Here is a 21,448-nt window from a genome sequence, read left to right as displayed (position 1 = left end):
AAGTTTCATGGTAGGGCATTTCCTAAAGGCTAGAACAACCATATTTCTGACATCCTAAATGGATTACTTCCATTATTTTGGGTTCTGTGGTGGCTTAAAAGACATGTTCTGCAAAAAAAATCCCTCATTCGGTTGTCCCCAGAATTCCTCCCCAGTCACTGACATGAAACATGTCCGTTTTTCACTAATGTGACCACTTGCATAAACACTTCAGCTAATTGTTCTGTAATAGTCAGCAACCTCTCTGGAGATGAAGTCTACATTATCACATGCTCACCTAAAATTATCTTTCCCAGTTGTTTGGTGAACAGCTCAATTATTTTACATGGTTCCTGCTAGTGCTTTCCCGGGTCACAGTGTTTTCCACATATTAAAGTTGTAAGGCCATTTAGCTTCTGATGTCAGGAACTGAGAGGGTACCAGTCTTTATTTTTGTAGAATAACTTCAGCAAAAGTTTAATTTTTATTTTATGCCTCATTAGAGGTAGGAAATTCAAATATGGTCAATGTCATATTACATATATCCTTCTAGCTTATATATGATAATAAACATATATATACACTACATTTAATATATAAATATATAGTTATTCTATTCAAATATGATAAATGTCATATCACATATATCTTTCTAGTTTAATATATAAGTCATTGATGAATAGACAATAAAATCTCTAAAATAAAGTTGATATTAAGCATCAAAACTGTACCTTAAATATCTCTAAGTCCATTAATTTCAATAATTTAGCATGAACCTATTACTTTCAAAAAATGCCTCAAAAATACATTTCCCCATCTCTTTAAAATAAACAGATACATTTAGCAAGGTATTTGCCTTTGAGCTACCACCTTCAAGATTCATTTTGAGCTATTACTATTATTATTGTCATTGTTGTTGTTGTTGTTAGAAAGGTCTATTAGAACCAACACAAACAAAAACAGAAGTAACAGAAGAACTCAGAGGTGTCAGTGGGATTCAAAGGCAGAAACTATGTTCATGTTCCACAACAGTCAGGAATGAGGGTTTCAGGCATAGAAGTCTCAGGTCTTCCTCATTGCTTTCTGTGCACAAACTAGTCATGCATCTGGCTCAATACTATGCCCAAGCTGTCTTGTTTTCATCTCAAAATATCAAGACATAATTTGATTGGCTCAGAAAGGGAGATGTCTCTATCCACTATATTGCTATCACAAAACACCAAAGGCAGTTAATTTTATAAAGAAAAATGTTTTATTTAGCTTATAGTCCTAGAAAACTCAGAGTCCGAACAGTTATAGCATAGGCTCTACCCCTTGACTATGTCACCTCATATCAGATCGCAATGGCAAGGGTACACATTAGAGTAACTGATCACATCTTCAGCCAGAAGACAGAGAGGAGCAGCCAGTTTTGTTCCTGTTTATGATTATCTTTTAAGAATTACCAAGCAGTCACATGAGAACATGATTAATCCCTTCTGGCAGCAACATTCTGGGTGATTAAAGGATTTTCCCTTAGATTCCACTCTTAAAACTTCCAGTGCACTCTGTGATACTGTCATCCTGAGGAGTAAACATTAGCACAGGGACCCCTTGGAGACTCCCAAATCACCTCCAAATCCTATCATCCCCAGTTCAATTAGTAGTAGCTGCTGTGGCTTGACCATATTTGTTAATTTACACCAAGGCTTAGCTCCTCTCAGAAGACTTTGTAAAATATTTTTAAATGTGAAAACATTTCTTTTAATTTGTATATTTTTAATATTTTTCAGATAAAATGTACAGATACTCTGATGACTACATTCCAAGGTATGTTAAAACTGGATAATGCATTATGATTTCCAACTAATAAGGAAAGTAACAATGCTATGTAGCAATATGTGGATTTGCCTCAGAAATGTTACCACTTGATCTAAAAGAAAATGAACAGTAAATTACAATTACTTTACTCTCATCTGAAAATTGGAAGCCATAACATTATCATCCAGTTATTAATACATCAACCCAAACAAAGAGCTGAGTGAAGAGTAAAAAGTATAGTCTAACCTGACATCTATAAAACTCTCATTAATATCTGATACAGATATCTATATTATAACTGAGATGAAACTTTAAGAGTACAGTCTAATTTTATATAGCATTATATGGCATTTCAGAATGTAGAGTAGAAGGAAGTCCATAAAACATTGTAAGACTTAAGGTATGTCACAAGGCGTGATGACTCATGCCAGTAATACCAGCAGTGGAGAGGTCAAGACTGAAAAGACACAAGTTTATGTTTAGCCTGGGCTATATAGGGAATTTTGAGGAAACCTGGGGTATATAGGGCCTTTGTTTCAAAAAGCAAACAAAACAAATAGAAAACACACACACACACACACACACACACACACACACACACACACACACGCGCGCGCGCGCGCGCGCGCTTAGTGGCATGTTGTTTGCAAGGATGATTTCAATCAATAGTTAACTGTGGTGAATTTATACAGTAAAATAATACTTAAACTTTATTTCATCTCTTTACTACTTCCTGGCTTAGTCACAGAGAAAGTGTATAATACATCATTTTAATTTCTTATTTTGAGAAAGAGTCTCTCTGGATATCCTGGAACTCACTACGTAGACCAAGCTAGGTTCAGATTCACAGAGATCCACCTGCCTCTGCCTCTCAAGTGCTGGGATTAAATACATGTGCCACCATACCCAGTTTGTACAATTTTTGTACAATTGTATTTTTAAAAGAAATTCTAGGAAATGAATCATAGCAAAGAAATTTCATTTTTCTGGGTAGTATATTGTAACCCAAATGTATCACTTTATATTGGATATTTCATTTTGGGAATGAAAATCTAAACAAGGAGTATTTCCTGCAGGATTCTTCAATTCTGAAATGATGGACTGAGAATTCTTTGGACAAGCTTTCTAACTGGAAAGGATAGGACAGGACAGGACAGGACAGGACAGGATTTGAAGCCCTTGGACTCTACAAGGGCTTTTTATAACAGTTTCTGCTCTGTTTAAAATGTCTCCTATAGATCCAGGATATGGTTGCAGGTAGATTCTCTGCAGACAGATTTTTGTGACTATTCTTCATACTGGAATCTTTAGTGTGAGATAATTTCATGCCATCAAGAATGACTTGCTAAAAACAAACATGAGAACACTTATCTCTTTTCTGATTAACTTGATTCTTGACGTTTGAAGGGCCATTAAGATACAAAGTGCCAGGTGCGCTGGTGGCACTAATCTGTATTCCCACCACTAGGAAGGCGAGACAGGAAAGTCTATTCTGAGTTTCAAGTGAGCCTACCTCAAAATACAAAAGCTAAAAAACAAAATAAAAAAGATACAGAAGTCTTGAGATTTGATTGCTTAGTTAAAGACTTTCTTTAGTATCAGCATGAGAAGAATTGAAAAGGAAAATTTGTATAATCCCCATCTCAATGTAAATAGGCTTTTGTCTCTACTACAGATATGGGATTAAAGCTTATGTAACATTCATTCATCTTGCAAATAATCCCTCAAGAATACACACTATACTAGGACATTATAAACCAAGATCACTGATTTCCAAAGAGTAAACTCCCTCTACATGAAGGAAAGCAAAAATCACCATCATGCCGATCATCAGGTATAGAAGTTTAAATGCTTCAACCCACTGTGTTTTTTAGCTACACTTTCCTACCTGCTGGATCTAGTGAGGAAGACTCTAATACATACAAGGTGTTTCATGGAAAGAGTTTATACATTACAATTGTGCAGTAAGGGACAACGAGTCCTCACATTCATCATGAATGGTTCCTAGAGGCTAGGACAGATGCTGCCTGGATGCTGCCTGGGGCACAGCATCTCATCTGCAGGTGTCTTACTTGCACTGTATGTGAGCAAAATCAGAAATCAGCCAGCATTGGCTTTTATACCCCAGAGGCAAAATGACAGCTAAAGCTGTTAAGGCTCCTGTCTCTATGGAGACTGAAGCCAAGCCTGGGCTTTTCCAGCCAGTTCTTCATCCCATGATGTTGTAGCCTCTGTTTCACACCCTGGTTATCCTTGAGCATTACAAATGTGACAGGAATGTTCCAAAGTCACCTGGAGGGTAGTCTTCCAAAAATAAAAGGACAAAATGGAAAGACATAGATCTTTTCCTCAAAGATTTAATCATCTATTGTCTGATAATAAATTCCTTAAATATCTATTGCCTTTTGTAATGCATCCCCATTTGGCAAAAATTGAATATACAATGCAGATACTACCTCCAAAAGGTATGTTAATTCCCAGACTTCTGAACATATAACTACTCTCCTCTACTTAATTGTATGGATTGAAGATTAAAAACACTTTTGTTAGGGAGGACTTGAGACTCTTATAAACAAAATTACCATGATCTCCACTCACTAAACTGTAAAACTATCAACAGAAAACAAGTAGAAAGCAATCTCTTTGAGGTGGGGCTAAAATTACTAAAGCCTCTTCAGTTAGACAGAAGCAAACAGACAGTCTATCATCCTGGATTCCCCTTTTCACTCTCCTTGGCTCTACAACAGCTACCAAGCTGGGAAGCTATGCTAGAGGGAAAGAAATTTCTTCTCTGCTCTTCCTGTTTCCCCAAGCCCCTGCCTTTTCTGTACCAGAAGATCACAAATATGATCAACCCAAGGACAACAACACATCCGAATGTATAGAACAGAAAATAAAATATGTACTCTGTGTTATCTCTCCTTGGACTGCCTCATTTTTCTTTGAAATAAATTGTATACAATCCTTACCTCTTTTCTCTTTGTGTAAGGAAATGTATTGCTGGTTTGAGATCCAAGGAATTCAGACATTTAGTGGAATTCTTACAGTCATCTGTTTGTGTGTTTGAGGAAATGTTCAGCATCTGTAAGCTTCAGGTTTAGCATCTGAAAAATATGGTGATATTTTACTTGTAAGGGTAATGGATAGAAACTCTGATGAGTGAGATATGAGGTCTAAGAAACCCCGGTCCATCTTTAGCCTGTCTTGCTCCAATTTACAAAGCTGCATTGTTTGTGGTTCCTTTACCTGCCCCATTACTTCTCAGTCTTCAGTATTTCTCCAAGTGTCACATATTTTTCATGGAGACAACAGGACTGTTCTTATCACAAACCACTGTGGCTCAGCTGCCTTTCTACCTTAGGACAATATCTGGATGTTTAGAACTCCACAGGGCACAGGCCCTCTTAATTTTATCTTTGTTGACTATACTAATGAAATATAAATCCCGTCCTTAACATAATTTATGCTAATGGTCTTCTAGAGTAGTTCTCCAGACTGGGATTCTTTAAGACAGTGAATTCCCAGGTGTTTTTTGCTGACCCAATAGCTTGTAAGAATATATGGGCTGGGGATCTTCTCCTTTTTTTCCTTTTATTGAAAATAGATTTTTTTCTCATATAATATATCCTGAATATGCTCTCCTCTCCTTCTCTTCATCCCATGTCCTCCGCACCTCCTCTTCCATCCAGACCCAATCCCTTTCTGTCACTCATTTAGAAGACAAACTTCTAAGGGATAATAGAAAGATAGTAAGATAAAACATAGAACAAAACTAACACATTAGAATAGGACAAAACAAACAAGGAAAAGAGCCCCAAAAAGCATAAGAAATGGATAGAGATGCAGAGACACACACTCAGGAATACCAAAAGAACATTAAACTGAAAGCCATAATATATATGCAAAGGACCTTTAGGAGAGAAAGAGAAAGAGAGAGAGAGAGACAGAGACAGAGAGAGATAGAGACAGAGAGACAGACAGAGAGACAGAGAGACAGAGAGAATGTAATAATTAAAAATTTAAAAATAATTAATTAATAATTAATAAAACCAGAAAAGCTCTGACAAGACACCTCCAGTGATGCCTTTGAGTTCGTTTTCTGTTGGCCATCTATTGATGGGCATGCCTCCTACTCTTAAAAGTAGTTTCCTCAGTAAGACGCCCTTGTAGAAAACCAAATTTCATTTGCAAGTAGTTAACAATTGGAGATAGCTTCTGGGCTAGGGACGAGGGCTTGTGTCCACTACTCCTTTCAGTTCTAGGCCCCCATCTAGTGTAGACCCATGAAAGCCCCATACATGCTGCCTCAATCTCTGTGAGTCCATATTTGTGTTGATTCTGTTGATTTAAAGGCCTTGTTCTCCTGGTGTCCTCTATCTCCTCTGGTTATTACACTCTGCCTCTTCTTTCACAGGGTTCCCTGATTTGATGGAGACATTTAGGGCTGAGAGTTCATACTCTGCATGTTGTCTGGCTATGGGTCTCTATATTGGTTCCCATCTCCTGTAAGAAGTTTCTCTGATGACTACTGAGTAAGGGACTGATCTCTGAGTACAGCAGAATGTCATTAGGAATCATTTTATGGCTGTAATTTCAGTAGAACAGAGGCATTTAGTTTTATCTAGGTCCCTAGGATATCTAGTCTCAAGTTCTTGGCTACCCAAGCGGTGTAGGGTATGGGTTCCATTCTGCTGAGTGGGCGGGCCTTCAGTCAAATCTGACAAGGATTAGCTACTTCCACAAGATATGTGGTACCATCGCACTAGCATATCTTGAAGGCAGGGCAGCACTGTAACTCAAAAGGTTTGTAGTTATGTTGGTGTTTACATTTCTACTTTGGTAGTATACAGAGCTCCTCCCTGTACCAAAGATGCTAGCACGTTGTGGTGAAGGCTCTAACTCAACTTCTCCATGTTCGATGAGTTGTGTGGGTATTGTCTTCATCAGCAAAAGAGCCTTGAGGTCAGTTTGTGGAGAGGGAGGGCCAATAAGCATGCCTCACAGGTACTCAGAAGTATCTCCAAAATATCCAGCTTCCTGTTATTATTGTGATGCAAGCCCCAGCCAGTGTAACTTATGTAACTACAAGATAGCCAGTGCTCCTTGTGAAGTTCCCCTTTCTCCCCCAAGAAGTTCTTTTTTATTTAGGGGGAATGCATGTGTATGCACAGGTGTCAGTGTCTGTGAAAAGGCCAGACATCAACGTTATTGTCAGCCTTCATCAGTCTGCACCTTGTTTGTTGAGACAAGGTCTCTTACAGAACTGAGAGTTTACCATTTGGGTTAGACTGGCTGATCAGTGAACCCTTTCCATCCATCTTCCTCAGCTCCCCTCTGGAGCTGCTCTGGGAGGTAGGGTTAAAGGCTTGCATCACTATTCCTAGCTTTTGTAAGCCTCCTGTGGATCTGAACTCAGAACCTTGTGCTTCAGTGTCAGGTACTTTACTTAGCAAGCCATGCCCCTGGCCCTCATTCTTAGTTGCTCCACAGTCACCCTGGTTCTGTGTTACTGTTCTAGGATTCTTTCCCCATTGCATCAGAGCCCTTCATGTGGGCATATCTTTTTGTCTTCTCTCCCTTTGGCCAGAAGGTTTTCTGTATGCACTCCAAAGCACAAGCAATATTGCTGGACATGTCTTTCTGTACACTGTGAATTTGTTGCTCTGATTGATTGATAAATAAAATGCTGATTGGTCAGGAGCCAGGCAGGAAGTATAGTATAGGTGGGATAAGCAGAGAGGAGAATTCTGGGAAGTAGAAGGCTGAGAGGGGAGACACTGCCAGCTGCCGCCATGAGAAGCAAGATGTAAAGATACCGGTAAGCTAGTATAGATTTATAGAAATGGGTTAATTTAAGATGTAAGATCTAGCTAGCAAGAGTCATTAGGTCATACAGTTTTAATGAATATAAGCCGCTGTGTGTTTACTTGGGTCTGAGCTGCTGTGGGCCTGAGCAGGACTGGGGAAAATTCCAACTACACGATATGAGCTCCCTGTGTCTAACCCCACAAAGACTTAGACATATCAGAGAAGACTCTGAACACTGATCATAGGGATGAAGATTTGGTGTTGGACAACATGGCTCTGAGAGTCCAGTCATTGTCCCTTTCACAGGGAACAATACAATGCCTTTCCTGCCTCAAGCCAACAGGAAATATTTCTGTGGCTTATATGCTTCTTCTAGATCATGGCCTTCTTCTTTCAGCCCTCCCACTCTCTGTCCAAGATATTAATGCCAGTCCCACAGTTCTTGATGAAGAAAGTAACAATTCAGCAATCATATATTCAGGAATACCCATAGTAGCTTGCTCTTTTTCTTCTGTTTCAATATTCTTTCTGCTTCACTGTATTTTTGCCTTAATACATAAGTAGACTGTATTGCCCATGCTTTAAAAAAAATAAGAAATGAGAAAATATCAGCCTGATGATACATCACTACCTAGCTGCCTGTCTACCATATACCTTTTACAGCCAACCATGATAATACAGCTATGTTCTGATCATATTTGCTGGCTTCCCCCATTCTTTCTGAAAGTCTTGAATCTATGTCATTCAGTCTTTGGGTCTCTAGTTCACTGCCTCAGCTCTTGCCAATGTGACCATTGAATTCTATAGGGTCAGATCTTAATTTTGTTTTGCTGGCCCATCTGTAGCCCTGGGGACTGTGGCACTTTCTATTTGAAAAGCTCACTTCCCTGCCTCTGAGTCACCAAGAAACCTCTTTGGTTTTGCTTCCTGTGGTGGATGGAATAGGTATTGCCCCATAGAATCATGTTTTAGATGCTTGACCCATAGGGAGTGGCACTATTAGGAGGTGTGGCCTCTTTGGAGTGGGTGTGGCTTCATTGGAGTGGGTGTGGCCTTGTTTGAGAAAATATGTCACTGTGGAGATGGGCTTTAAGGTCTTCTATGCTCCAGCTAGGCCTAGTGTGGTGGTCTCTTTCTGTTATCTGTGGAAAAACTCTCAGTTCCTTTTCCAGTACCATGTCTTTCTGCATACCACCATGTCACACCATGATGGTAATGGACTAAACCTCTGAAACTGTAAGCCAGCCCCAGTTAAATGTTTTTCTTTATAAGAGCTATTGTGATAATGGTGTATCTTTGCAGCAATAAAACCTTAACTAAGCCTGGCCTGGCATCTAGTGGCACACACCTTTAATCTCAATACTTGGGAGGCAGAGGCAGGAGGATCTCTGAGTTTGAAGCCAGCCTGGTCTACAGAGCAAGTTCCAGGACAGCCAGGGCTACACAGAGAAACTTGAAAAACCAGAACAAACAAAAACAAACAAACAATAGCAACAACAACCAACCAAAAGCACTCTTCTCTTTACTGTGTTTCCAGTGCAACCAGAACAGTGAGTTTGCTCAGAACAAAAGAACCATGCTTCCTACAGACACAGGCAATGTCTCTTTCAACTCTACTTAGGAAACTGATAAGAACAGTAGCTTCTCTTACATCCAATGCACTGTACACTCCCCTTTCTAGTAGCTTCTTCCCCCTTGTCCCTTCTCCTGATCTTTGAAACCCCAGAGTGTCAGCACTCCCCTAGAAATCTGCTTTTTTACCAGTATTCATTCCCCAAGTAATTTCAGCCTCCGTCATGGTTGTAGATAGCATCCAGATGCCAATGCAACCTGAACTTATGTCTCTACCTCATCAAAAAATGCCTTTTAAGGAAATTGAGCTAACATTTGTCAATATCAGCTTCTGATAGACCCCAAGCCTGCTCTTTTCCCTAGTCTGATAACTCCCCAACTCCTTAGAACAACTTGATTAGTTTTGCAGAAATATCCTTACCTTTTTGTTTGGGTGTTGGAACTCTGTATTATATTCTTGAATTTGGAGGCTGGGGAGAATTAAGTAATTTTAACATCCTCGATTTGTAAGTATTACAGCTAGAACATACAGGATTGAAGTTCAAGGGGATCCAGGAAGAAGTAATTTTTTAAGAGTTACTCAAATATACTCAGATCACAAAACATTGATGTAAATAAAGTAAATGCTTTGAAACAGTGATTGGATAAGGTCTAAATGAAAGCTCAAAACTTGGATAATAAAAAAGGTTACAATAATATATTTCACAATTTTGAAGTGTCAGTAAATGTACCTAATGGCTAGAGGTCCTCTCTTTTTTTTTTTTTAAAGATTTATTTAGTTATTATGTATACAGAAGAGGGCACCAGATCTCATTGCAGATGGTTGTGAGTCACCATGTGGTTGCTGGGAATTGAACTCAGGACCTCTGGAAGAACAGTCAGTGCTCTTAACCTCTGAGCCATCTCTCCAGACCTAGAGGTCCTCTTTAGACATGCCCGGACTGAGAGTCTGACTTGACCCCAAACTCAGGGTAAATTATTCTCTCAGTTGAGCTCAGTTTTTAATTTTTTAAAAAGCGGTAACTATAGAAGCTGGGTATATAACTCAGAGGAAAGATACCTACTTAGCATGCACAAGATCTGACATTTGATTCTCAGCATTGCAGAAGGAAAAAAAGAACAGCAATTACTGTAATCTCCCATATAAAACATTGCCAAACATTTGTTGTTGAAGTTTATTACATGTCTGCAAAAAGCTTGAGCTATTTGGCATTGCCAAGTAAAAACACGTTTTTTAATTTGTTCGTTAAGCAGCTGCTTCTGAATAATAGTTTATTTGAGGTGATTAATCACTTGAGACCAGCCTGCAGACACAGGGCACTGCATTATAAATCACATCTTATTTTCATTCATAGGGAATAGAGTGATATTCATTTTTTGGACATGATTTATCATTTGCAGGTTGTATCTGCTATCTCTGTGGGCTGGGAAAATGGATGGCTCATCTTATTAAAAGTCTTCAACTTTTGCTATAATATTTTCTGCATATCCAGAGGAAAATCATGATCAAGACCATTGATTGGTTCCAGTATTAAGGTGTACTGGATGGAAAGAGTGTTGTAAATGGTTTCTTCACTATCAGATAAGTGAAACATGGGCCAGCATCTAGCCTTTCCAAACCATTTTGTGTGGGCATCTTTTGAACTGTTATTTGTTTAAGGAGACCTACTTAGTATTTATATGTACTCTATCTTCTTTAAGAAATATGAGAAGCACTACTGGTGTCATGCCTTGGGATGACTTCCTTTTCCTTTGGTTATAATTCCTTCCAGCTCTCGGTGACATGTAATCTCAAAGTGAAAGCAGTGGGTGCTATTTCATAAAATTTCGTTATCAAGTGATATGTTCCTTTGTCCCTACCCTGCCACTGTAAAATTTAGCCAATAAGGCTATTGTCATAAGAGTGATATCAGTAAACAAGCTGGTGATGTTGGTAAGGTACTTACTGTAATGATAGTATTAGTCACATAAAGCAAGAAGGAAAGTTAATAAGAACCAATACTCTCATATCCCTGTTAACTCTCTTGACTAGAGCGACAGGAAACTATGATCTTTATAGGGTCTTCTGGACTGTTTCCCTAAAGTCTTTAGATTATGTATCTTTTGCATGACTTTCTTAGAATATGGGTAGAGCATAGGACATTGCAATCAAATTCACATTGTGACCCTAGCTCTACAATTGCTGTGTGTCTGGATACTTAACTCCCATGCATTGCAGATTTCTAGTGTGTACAATATAGGGAATCATACTCTTCTATAGGCTTGGCCCAAGGGTTAAATGAACCCTGGCAGAGAGGGAAATTCTCATAACTGGTAATTATTTCTGATATTGTTCATAAAAGTAAGTTAATAAATTAATCTATCTGAGTCTCGAGCTTCTTATAGTTACATTAGAAAAAAATAAGTGTCAATATGTTGCCAATGTAATCATTATGTTCCATCTACCAATCTGAGTCTATAGAGTTTAGCAAATTTATCAAACATTTACCAAATGTAGGGTTTTTTGTTTGTTTGTTTTGGTTTGGTTTTTTTTTTTTTGGTGGGGAGTTCAAGACAGGGTTTCTCTGTTTAGTCCTTGCTGTCCTGGAACTCACTTTGTAAACCAGGCTGTCCTCAAACTCAGAGATCCGCCTGCCTATGCTCCCGAGTGCGGGGATTAAAGGCTACATCGCGGCCCGGCGTAGTTTTAAAGGACCTTTCAGAGCTGTACTGGTAGCAAGAAAACAGACAGTACAATTAACAGCACAGACAACCTGCATTCTAATCCTAACTCTGCTGTTTTCAACTTTTGTGATCTTGTGACCTTGAAGTCGAGAAATCATGTAAAATTTGTGTATTTCATGTTCTTATATAAAATAAAGGTGATATAGTCCCGGTCTGTTAGAATTGCATTGATAATTAAACAAACTAACAAACAAACAAACTTTATGAAATGTGCTTCCAAAAGTCCCTAATACATAACAGTTCTCAGTAATCATTTACTAGCCTTATTCCTGAAAGAAGGTTCCAATCTCAACTTTTAATTTACACATACACACAGACACACATAGACACATACATATGCACATACACAGACATACATACATACACATACACACATACATGAATACATGATTCATGCTTTCACTTATTCATATATGATCACTTCTACCATAGGAGTCTCAGACTGAATAAGAACATATGGTGTACTAGTTATTGAAGTTAGCTGAGGAATTAGTTATTAGTTAACCAATTATTACTTAGTAATTATGTTTTGGCATGTGTAAAGTAGATTTTATCTAACAGAGAAAATTATTTCCCCCTGTTATAGAGCTGAAGAATATTATGTTGAAGATACTCCAATTTATGGTAACTTAGATAATATAATCCCAGGTAAGTTTTATTTTTCTATAACTAGACGTCAACAATTTGAGGTATCCCATTTCTAAAACCATCACAGTTAGGTATTCTAGAAGCCATAAGTTATATATAGTGTATTGCATAGGATGTGTTTGCAAGGGCCACACTGTGAATTACACTGTGATAGTCAATGTGAGCCAGCAGCTCCTGTCTTTCTGTATGCTTCATTTCACACCGGTAGCAACAACAATACATCACCACTAGAATAGCAATAGCAATAGAAGGTTCTAGTCTCATGAATTTTAACACATAGAGAATTCCATGAAATGAAGCCACAGAACAGAATATGATTCACAGAAACAGTGTGTATTTCATGTTCTTATATATAAAATCAAGGTGATATAGTCCTGTTAGGACTGTTAGAATTCCACTGAAATTCCATGAACACTTTCTCTAGTTTCCTGTGTTATGGCCTGTTCTCTTTAAGTGGAGAACCTGGGGCTGGATTGATAGCAGCTGGGGAGAAAGCAGAAGCAAGTCATCACTAAGTGGTTTGTGCTTTTATTCTTCTACAAGTGCTCTTCACTTGAACCTTCTCTCAAAACAAAACACTCAAGTGCTCAGAGCCAGCAGCTGGGATCTGATCCCATGGCTGATGAAAGAAGCTGCCACCCTTCTATGGGCCTTCCCTCTGCTCACGAGCAGAGTCTCTGAGTTTATTCTGCTTGCAGATCTCTGTCTCAAATACAAAGGTTTTCTGTGATCGAAGAACACCATAATATCTATGTATCCAAACCAATATAGAATTATAAAGTTAGAGATATGGGAATTTTATAATGATTCAAAGATTTAACTGTCTTTCTTTCCATTATGAATATCCTCTAACTTCTACACTGTAACAAACCAGAAATATTATAATAAAATAATGTTCCTTCTGCTTTATGTTGCAGAATTATGATCTCATCCTTCATATTTAGGTTCCTATAAGTTCTGATGGCCCACAGCCCATCAGATCTGTACTTTCCAAACCAAAATATGCCAGGAGTTTATTTCCAGATGCTGACCTCACAGGCTCTGGACTGGGTTTAGAAATCTGCTAGCAAGGCTGGGCGGCAGTGGTGCATGCCTTTAATCCCAGCACTTGGGAGGCAGAGCCAGGTGGATCTCTGTGAGTTTGAGGCCAGCCTGATCTACAGAGCGAGATCCAGGACAGGTACAAAAACTACACAGAGAAACCCTGCCTCAAAGAAAGAAAGAAAGAAAGAAAGAAAGAAAGAAAGAAACAAAGAAACAAAGAAACAAAGAAAGAAAGAAAGAAAGAAACCTGCTAACAAGCAAATACAAGATCCAGGTGCTAGTTTCCCATGGACCATGATTTGAGAAACATCACTCTAGGCTATTTTCCCATGTTGTTTTTTAGAGAGGGTAGAAAGATTATTAGGTACCTTTTGGTATAATAAATATATCTTCCTTTCTGAGGTCAAATTGATGCATTGTACATTTTGGCTGGGTAACTAGCCACTCTAAGTAGGCATGCATAGGGATGTATTTGGGAGAATAAAGATATAGAATAGGATGGTTAACTAGCATGAAGAATGTAGTGGGCATAAGTCTATTGACTTTTCGACACTGCACAAAAGTTCTAGATCCTTCGAAAGGCATTGAACAATCCTGAGGACGTGAAACAATCCTGTCTAACTGAGATGCTTCTGGTGGGTAGGACACAAACCAGAATCTAAGTCATTTTGTTGTAGCATGAATCTTAGAGTCTTATTAATAAGACAAACCTGGAGCCAGGTATTGGGGTGAATGCTGGAAGATCAGAGAGAGACAGAACAGGTCACATCTACTTCACCTAACTAGTTCCTCAGCTGATCCTGTTTCCTCAGGCTGGAAGCCTCTGAGTCCTCATCCAGAATGAGTCTCAGCTGAACTGCTGCTAGAAGCCTGAAAGCTTAACCGGCCAAAATGCTTAAACAGCCAAATGCTTAACTAACTTAGTTCCTGGTCCTCGCGTCTTATGTACTTTTTGCTTTCTGTCATCACTCCCTGGGATTAAAGGCGTGAGTCACCATGCTTGGCTGTATCCCTGAATACACAGAGATCCACCTAGCTCTACCTCCCAAGTGCTGGGATTAAAGGTGTGAGTGCCACCAGTTTCTGGCCTCTGTATCTAGTGGCTGTCTGTTCTCTGACCCCAGATAAATTTATTAGGGTACACAATATTTTGGGGGAACACAATACCACATTTTGTTCAAAATTAGACTGAGGTATTTTAAATGTTTCTGGATAAAGCATATTATTCATAGAATTAATTACAAAACTATCATCATTGATGGACTTTGCAAGCACCATGCTTTATGCTAGGGTACCATGTGCAGCCACACCCATGTAGTAGATAACACAGGCAACCCTTTAACTCTATTGGATCTCAGATCATTTTAAACAGTAGTTCAGATGAGACTTCTACATGCTGTCGTGGTACAGAAAATCCTTATGATACAGTCTCCATCTTGAGCTTCTTATCATCTGTCAGTAATATTGTGGACAAAACACTTCTCTGTCTGATCTGCTAGTAACAGTTTATGCTTTCATAACTTCTTTGCATATCCATCTAAAAGACTACTTAAATAATTCTTGAGGCTGTGTATTCTTAGCTAAATATTGTTTGGATCATTCATTTTATTTACACCAGCACTTTTCATTTTTTCACGGAAATCTCCATCATCTCTACTCCCAAGAAGCAATAAATGAGGGCTGCTATGAGCAAATGAAAGCTGGACCACAAAGATACGCAAGTGATATGCAAGAAGCCACCACATCTGGACAGGTGACGTTTTCTGTATGAGTTAAGTCTAGTCCAGTTCAAAGCACCTGGACATGTTTCAAGAGCACAAAGGGTGTTTTCTGATATACATTTGGAGCAGCCTGTTAAAAATTATGCAGCATGAATCACATGTCAAATTCTGAGACTTGAACTCTACAGGGAAATACAGAAGCAAGAGCAAAACTCAAACAACACCAGAAGACTCAAAATTAGGTGTAGTTCAAAGAACAATAGGCCCTGTCTTTGCATACATGCATATACATATATATATATATATATATATATGTGTATGTATATGTATATATATGTATATATATGTGTATATATATATATGAATTTGTATAATGCTCTGAAAGCATCCAAACGTTCAAGTATTATTCTTTCTTCTCCAAAATCTCTTCTCTCATATCCCCTCACTAGACTAGTCATGGGCATGTGACAGCAATTGTGACAGCTCTGCTTCATGTGCCCCTTTTGCAGTCTCTGCTTAGAGTTCTATGAAGGAGACAGCATTAAAATTCCTAGTTTTTAAAACTTGCAAAGAAAGAAAAGCTTGTCCTGGAGCACCCAGATACTATGTGAGGAAACAGCATCCAAAGGCAGATTCATCTTACATACAAGATTCTTGTTCTAAAATAGGTCACAGTTTGGAAATTTCTCATTGTGGTAGAATTTTTCTCCTTTTTCACTACAAGAATTTTATAAGAAATCAGACTTCTCAACAATTCTATTAAGAAATCAGGATGTAGTGATATTTGATAAAAAAAAAAAACACCACATATGCAATCTGACATTTGGTTAATTATAAAATATGCTTTTAGGGGCTGGAGAAGTGACTCAGTGCAAGAGTGCTTGTTTTACCTAAAACTGGGGTTCAGTTCCTAGAACCTACACTGAACAGCCCACAGTCACTGCTAACTCAAGCTCCAGGGGATCTGACATCCCCTCTGCCCTCTGCAGGCATGTACACACACACACACACACACACACACACACACACACACACACAGAGAGAGAGACAGAGACAGAGACAGAGAGAACGTACATATATACGCACATATACACATAAATGCAAATCTTTAAAGTGCACTTTTATTTTTTTAATGTAGGAAAAGCTACATGACAAAGAAACTTTAACTGCTGTTAAACTCATGATAATAAAATGAAAGCTCTTGAAGGAGAGTAAGGTGTAATTACACCATCTAGAAATGTAGAGACCCACCTACACCATTTTAGCTGTAACTATACCAAGAACTATGAGTATAAATTATGAGTAAATACATGGAAATTGCATGGAGTTGTTTTCTTTGAGCTGCATCTGGCTTTTCCTCAAGTGGAAATGATGCAAAACCATGTAACACCTTTGAGCCTGCTCTTTTATGAATTATGTAGTTAAAGACACAATTCAGAAAACTAGTCTCTATTCTATAACGTTCTTATAAATTTAGTTTCACTCATTAGAAGTCCTCTTCTCCCAATTGCTCCACTTCACCTTATCAGCGTAGTCCTGACCATTTGCTACTCTGATACTCATGCACTGATTGGTTACAAAAGCACAGAGAATCTACAATAATATCTGTAGGCTGAATGAAGAGTGGTTTCTGAGAAACATGGGGCATTTCTTTGCCCTTTGCAAACTATGTGTGTGGTTCAGAGACTGTAATTGGAGTATCTTGGTCTCCCATCAAAAAATTAAGTCCTACGAGTTTATCAGAAAACCTAGGAATAAGATTATTCCCCAAGTGTTCCCATATCCTGTGAACTTTAAGGATATACACATGTGATATCCCTTTTATTTGTTTGTTGGTCTTGGGTGGATGTCCCACCTCCTTTCTCTAGCAAAAGCATCTTTTCCCTTCTCAGACCAATACTAATTATGTCCTGCATTATTTCTCCTGAGTTTCAGGATCTTACATCTTTAATTTTCCTCTATTTTTTTTCTTCCTAGAAATGATCATTATCATTTGCCTAGCATGTGTGCAAATGATCTCAATATTAAAACAGAACAACAGAAACTTCCTTTGCTTGGTTTTTCCCTTTAATTTCTGAACTAAGTGGAATTAGATGGGTTCTTTCCATCCCCTGTGGCTTCTATTTCTTGCTAGGAACTCACATTCATTTACCCTTTCCTCTATGCACCCTCAATTCCTTCAACTAAGCCAGCATAGTGGAAGTCTGAAGTAAATATTGAATGTACAGCCATGATCCTTTCTTCTGTCTCAGATATTTTTTTTTTTTACTATGACACTGCATGATAAAACACAATAGTAATTGCTTGAGGTGAAGATGAATATATAAACAGGTGAGAAACGGTCTAATGTGTTCATGTAAATTTTGAATATGAGAAAAAAAATCCATGAAGCTTCATCTAAATACTTTTCTTTTTCAACTCAAAAGTCTTGAATTAACTATTGATTTGTTGTTGGTTTTAACTGTCAACTTTGGCAAAATAAGGTAACTAAAGCGAGAAAAGAAAAATTTTTTTCCATAGGCCATGGAAATTTATAGAAGTCTTGGAAATTAAAGAATAGACCAACAATGAAAAACTAACATGCCTTTTCTTTTCAGGGACGTGCCGAAGATCAGATGTGCTATGCCACACTGGATCACAGCTTCAAGGGGAAACGCAGAAGACCTAGGAAACAGAATGCTGATTTGTTAGACAGGGAAAAGGATGCCCAAGTGTGTGCAATGGATGCCAACATTTCTCAGATCAATTTGGTAGAAAGTTCCCCGCTAGATAACCAGGCAGTAGAGGAAAGTGTTCATGATGATCCTGCAAGACTGTTTGGATTGATCCGTGCCAAGAGAGAGCCTGTAATCTAGCTGGATCCAGCTGACTGATAAGCACCCTATCAGAGAGGGTTAAGAAAACAAGAGGACTGGAAGGACAGTCTGCTCATTCGTCGATGGGATGGAAGCTTCCTTTTCCTTCAGAGATTGTGTCTCCACACACTCAATCTAGTGTCATTAAAATTAGCTACATGAATTCAGTTAAAAAATATCCAAGTAGGAGAAGTAAAATAATAAAATCCAGTTTGTAAATTAAGTTACTTGATAACAAAGCCAAAATGTATAGCAATACCTAGGAAATTTTTAAAAATCTAAAGTACATATGTGCTCCAGGATATGTCGATTGAAAGATAAAAGCCAATGTCTTAAACTATTAATCAGTTGAACATTTCCTCTTTCATCAATGTGTATAAATAATTAGAAATTTCATATTGAAAGTACATTGCCAAGAAAAGTAGAATAATCTTGAGGGGTATTTTTCCAAAATGTAAGTAACATAATTAGTTCAAAACTTGAAAGTTCCATGTTCCTTACAAGAATAAAAAAAGAACTTAGAAATTCTACTGCCAGAGATTATAATATGAATAGCTTTTTTTCTGTGTTTGTGAATATTTAACGGACATAACCATGTATATGTATCAGTTGTTCCCTTTCTCTGTTTTTACTTAAAAGTAGAGGATTATGAGTGTTATTTAAATTTTCTTCATGGATCAAGGTGCTCTGGCTTTACTTCTACTATATTTAACTATATCAAATGTCTGTATTTTGTCTGTGCTACTGCTGGAAGCTAACTCAGGATCTCTCACATAAAAAGCAAACGATCACTGAGCTTCATCCCAAGTTCTGTCTCGTAATTGTAAAGTCTGCGTTGTATCTCATTTATGATTCAATCAGAATTCATTCCACTAATATTGAAGACTACTTAATTTAATTCAAGCTTCTATTTATGTGTACACAAATAATATTCTAATGAGAATGTTCCAAGACATGTCTGGATACTTACCTAGTTTCTTTTTTGTGTTAAGTCCCCTAAAGGAAATTAAATATATTTAAAAATATGTGTTCATATCATTAATCTCCACAGGACAGAACTCTAGAAGATCAGAAATTGTGTCAAAACTATGCACACAGTTTAAATTCTAAAGGATTAGCCCACATCATCTCCCAAACAGTTAACTCAATAAACCTCAGCATGGGGTGGAGGTGCTTAGCTGTGATCCTAGCATGCAGGAAGCAGAGGCAGAAAGAGCCCATTAGTTCCAGACCATCTGGTCCTGAATAGTGAATTTCTGGTCAGCTTGGGTTAAGAGTGAAACCAGGTTTCAAAAAAAACAAAACACAAAAAACCCTATCAAAAACAAAATAGCTTCTATTGTCTTCCACTGAGGAAAGAGGCTTGTTGGTAGTTTAAAATTAGCATATTTAACTTGTTACAATATGTATTTTAAAAGGCTACTTTGACAGAGAAGCTTGGGCACAACATACCCTTTTTTCCTTTCTGGCTATATGCTATGGATTTTACATACGTCACATTTTTATAGTGTTTTTAAATTTTATTAAGTTTAAATGTAGTTATATAATTTGCCATTTCTTCTTCCAAAACTTTCCCGTGTATCCTTTCTTGCTTTCTCTCAGTGACCTCTTTTTCTTTAATTGTTGTTACAGACATGTATATGTATAATTGGAAAGCTCTACCTGTAGCAGACCATTTCTCCTACTCTGAACATTCCCCTGTTGCCCATAGTTCTTTGTCTAGAGTTGAGAAACTGCAAGCTTTTGGCCCTCTCCTTGTTGGCACGTCCATTGGCATCACCATTGTTCAGATCTTGTCAAGTCACTCATATTGATGACACTTCATGGGCGTAGGCTTTCTGATGTCATATGTTTTTATTTAAATTGCCATTTAAAAAGATTAAAATAATAAAAGGTATCTTCATAATTTTCCATGTAATTGGAATGTCTAATTTCCTTTAATGGACTTAACACAAAGAATAAATTTTCCATGAAATTGGAATCTCAATTTGTACGCATGGAGGGTTCTGTCTGGTACCCTAGATTTTAGCTTAAAGGATTTCTTTAACTATTTTTGCAGTCCAGATCAATGAATGATAATACTCCCTTTGTTAGAATTCCTAGCTACTCTCCCATGACCACGCAAGCGCTGGCAAGAGGCTTAGTCATCCTAGGGCCGTATGTCCTACATAATCTATTCCTACATAATTCGTGAGCTGCATGGTCACGTAATCTATGCGCATGAGTGGCATAGCTATGTAAGCCTATATGTGCATGTGTGGGGAAACATGTGTGGCCCCACTCATCCCTCCACCCTTTCTTCCTGCATGATCTTTTCACAGGCCTAAGCACCCTCTTCTGTTCTCTTCCCTTACTAAACTCTTATAGTGGGTTTTCTTGTACCTCATGGCTTTTCTCGCACAGTAAACAACACCGCTTAATAAGTAACACCCTTGGCATGCTGTGCATCTGAAAAAGCCATTGTTTAAATTTTTAGAGACATTGTCATGGGGTGAAAAATTCCCAAGGTTGAGTTAACTATGCTTCTCTGAACAATCTGTACTATTCCATTTTTGAACACGTAGATGCCATCCAAACCTTCCTGGTACCTTTTGGTTTGAATTGTGTGGCTTGCTTGATTTGAAACAAGTTGAATATCATTTTCTTCAAAGATTAAGTTATCCTTCTAGATTTGAGAAACAGAACAAGCAGCCCCTGTCTCCATCTGAACACTGCAGATGTATTTTTCACCCAATCAATTTTGAATTTCAACCAGAGACTCATTCTCCTGAATAACAGCATTGATGGGGAAGTGTGTACTCAGAGATCTCATCTTGTAGTGAAAGACTGTTGTAATGCTCTGGATCATGTTGTGAACATGTCTACAGATAGTTTGAGCAGTGGGCGGTTCTGTTCTGCTTACCTACCATTTGTCAACCTGGAGCCTCTTTTTCTTTTCAAGGAGACTCAGCTCTACACTGATGTGATTAGAGACTTACCTGTGTGCCCCCTCAGAGTAGTGTAAACATTTTCTGGAACATTGACTGTTTGGTTGTTAAGAATGGTCTTCATGGGCTGGAGAGATGGCTCAGAAGTTAAGAGCACTGACTGTTCTTCCAGCGTTCCCAAGTTCCATTCCCAGCAACCACATGGTGGCTCACAACCATCTATAATGAGATCTGGTGCCCTCTTCTGGTGTGCAGACATACATACAAACAGAGCACTGTATACATAATAAATAAATAAATCTTAAAAAGAAAAAAAAAAGAATGGTCTTCATTCTCATAGTAGATGTGGCAAAAAAAAAAAAAAGAGCTT

General features: G+C 38.1%; 1 protein-coding gene and 1 pseudogene across 1 annotated transcript in view; one reads left to right on the top strand and one right to left on the bottom strand.

Moving 5' to 3' along the window:
- LOC118594278 (T-cell receptor-associated transmembrane adapter 1) overlaps positions 1–19,142 on the top strand; it is a 35,287-nt gene extending 16,145 nt beyond the window's left edge. Inside the window, exons 3-6 of the mRNA XM_036204112.1 lie at positions 1,752–1,788; positions 12,470–12,531; positions 15,240–15,328; positions 17,894–19,142. Of these exons, the coding sequence (XP_036060005.1) occupies positions 1,752–1,788; positions 12,470–12,531; positions 15,240–15,328; positions 17,894–18,151 (446 nt within the window). The 3' untranslated portion in view covers positions 18,152–19,142. The remainder of the gene's footprint in view (positions 1–1,751; positions 1,789–12,469; positions 12,532–15,239; positions 15,329–17,893) is intronic.
- A 1,473-nt stretch (positions 19,143–20,615) lies between these two features.
- On the bottom strand, positions 20,616–21,202 carry LOC118593834 (annotated as a pseudogene).
- Positions 21,203–21,448: the final 246 nt, after the last annotated feature.

This window comes from Onychomys torridus, chromosome 12 (genome assembly GCF_903995425.1).
Source record: "Onychomys torridus chromosome 12, mOncTor1.1, whole genome shotgun sequence".
In the NCBI taxonomy this organism is placed as follows: domain Eukaryota; kingdom Metazoa; phylum Chordata; class Mammalia; order Rodentia; family Cricetidae; genus Onychomys; species Onychomys torridus.
This window is presented reverse-complemented; position numbering and strand designations above follow the sequence as displayed.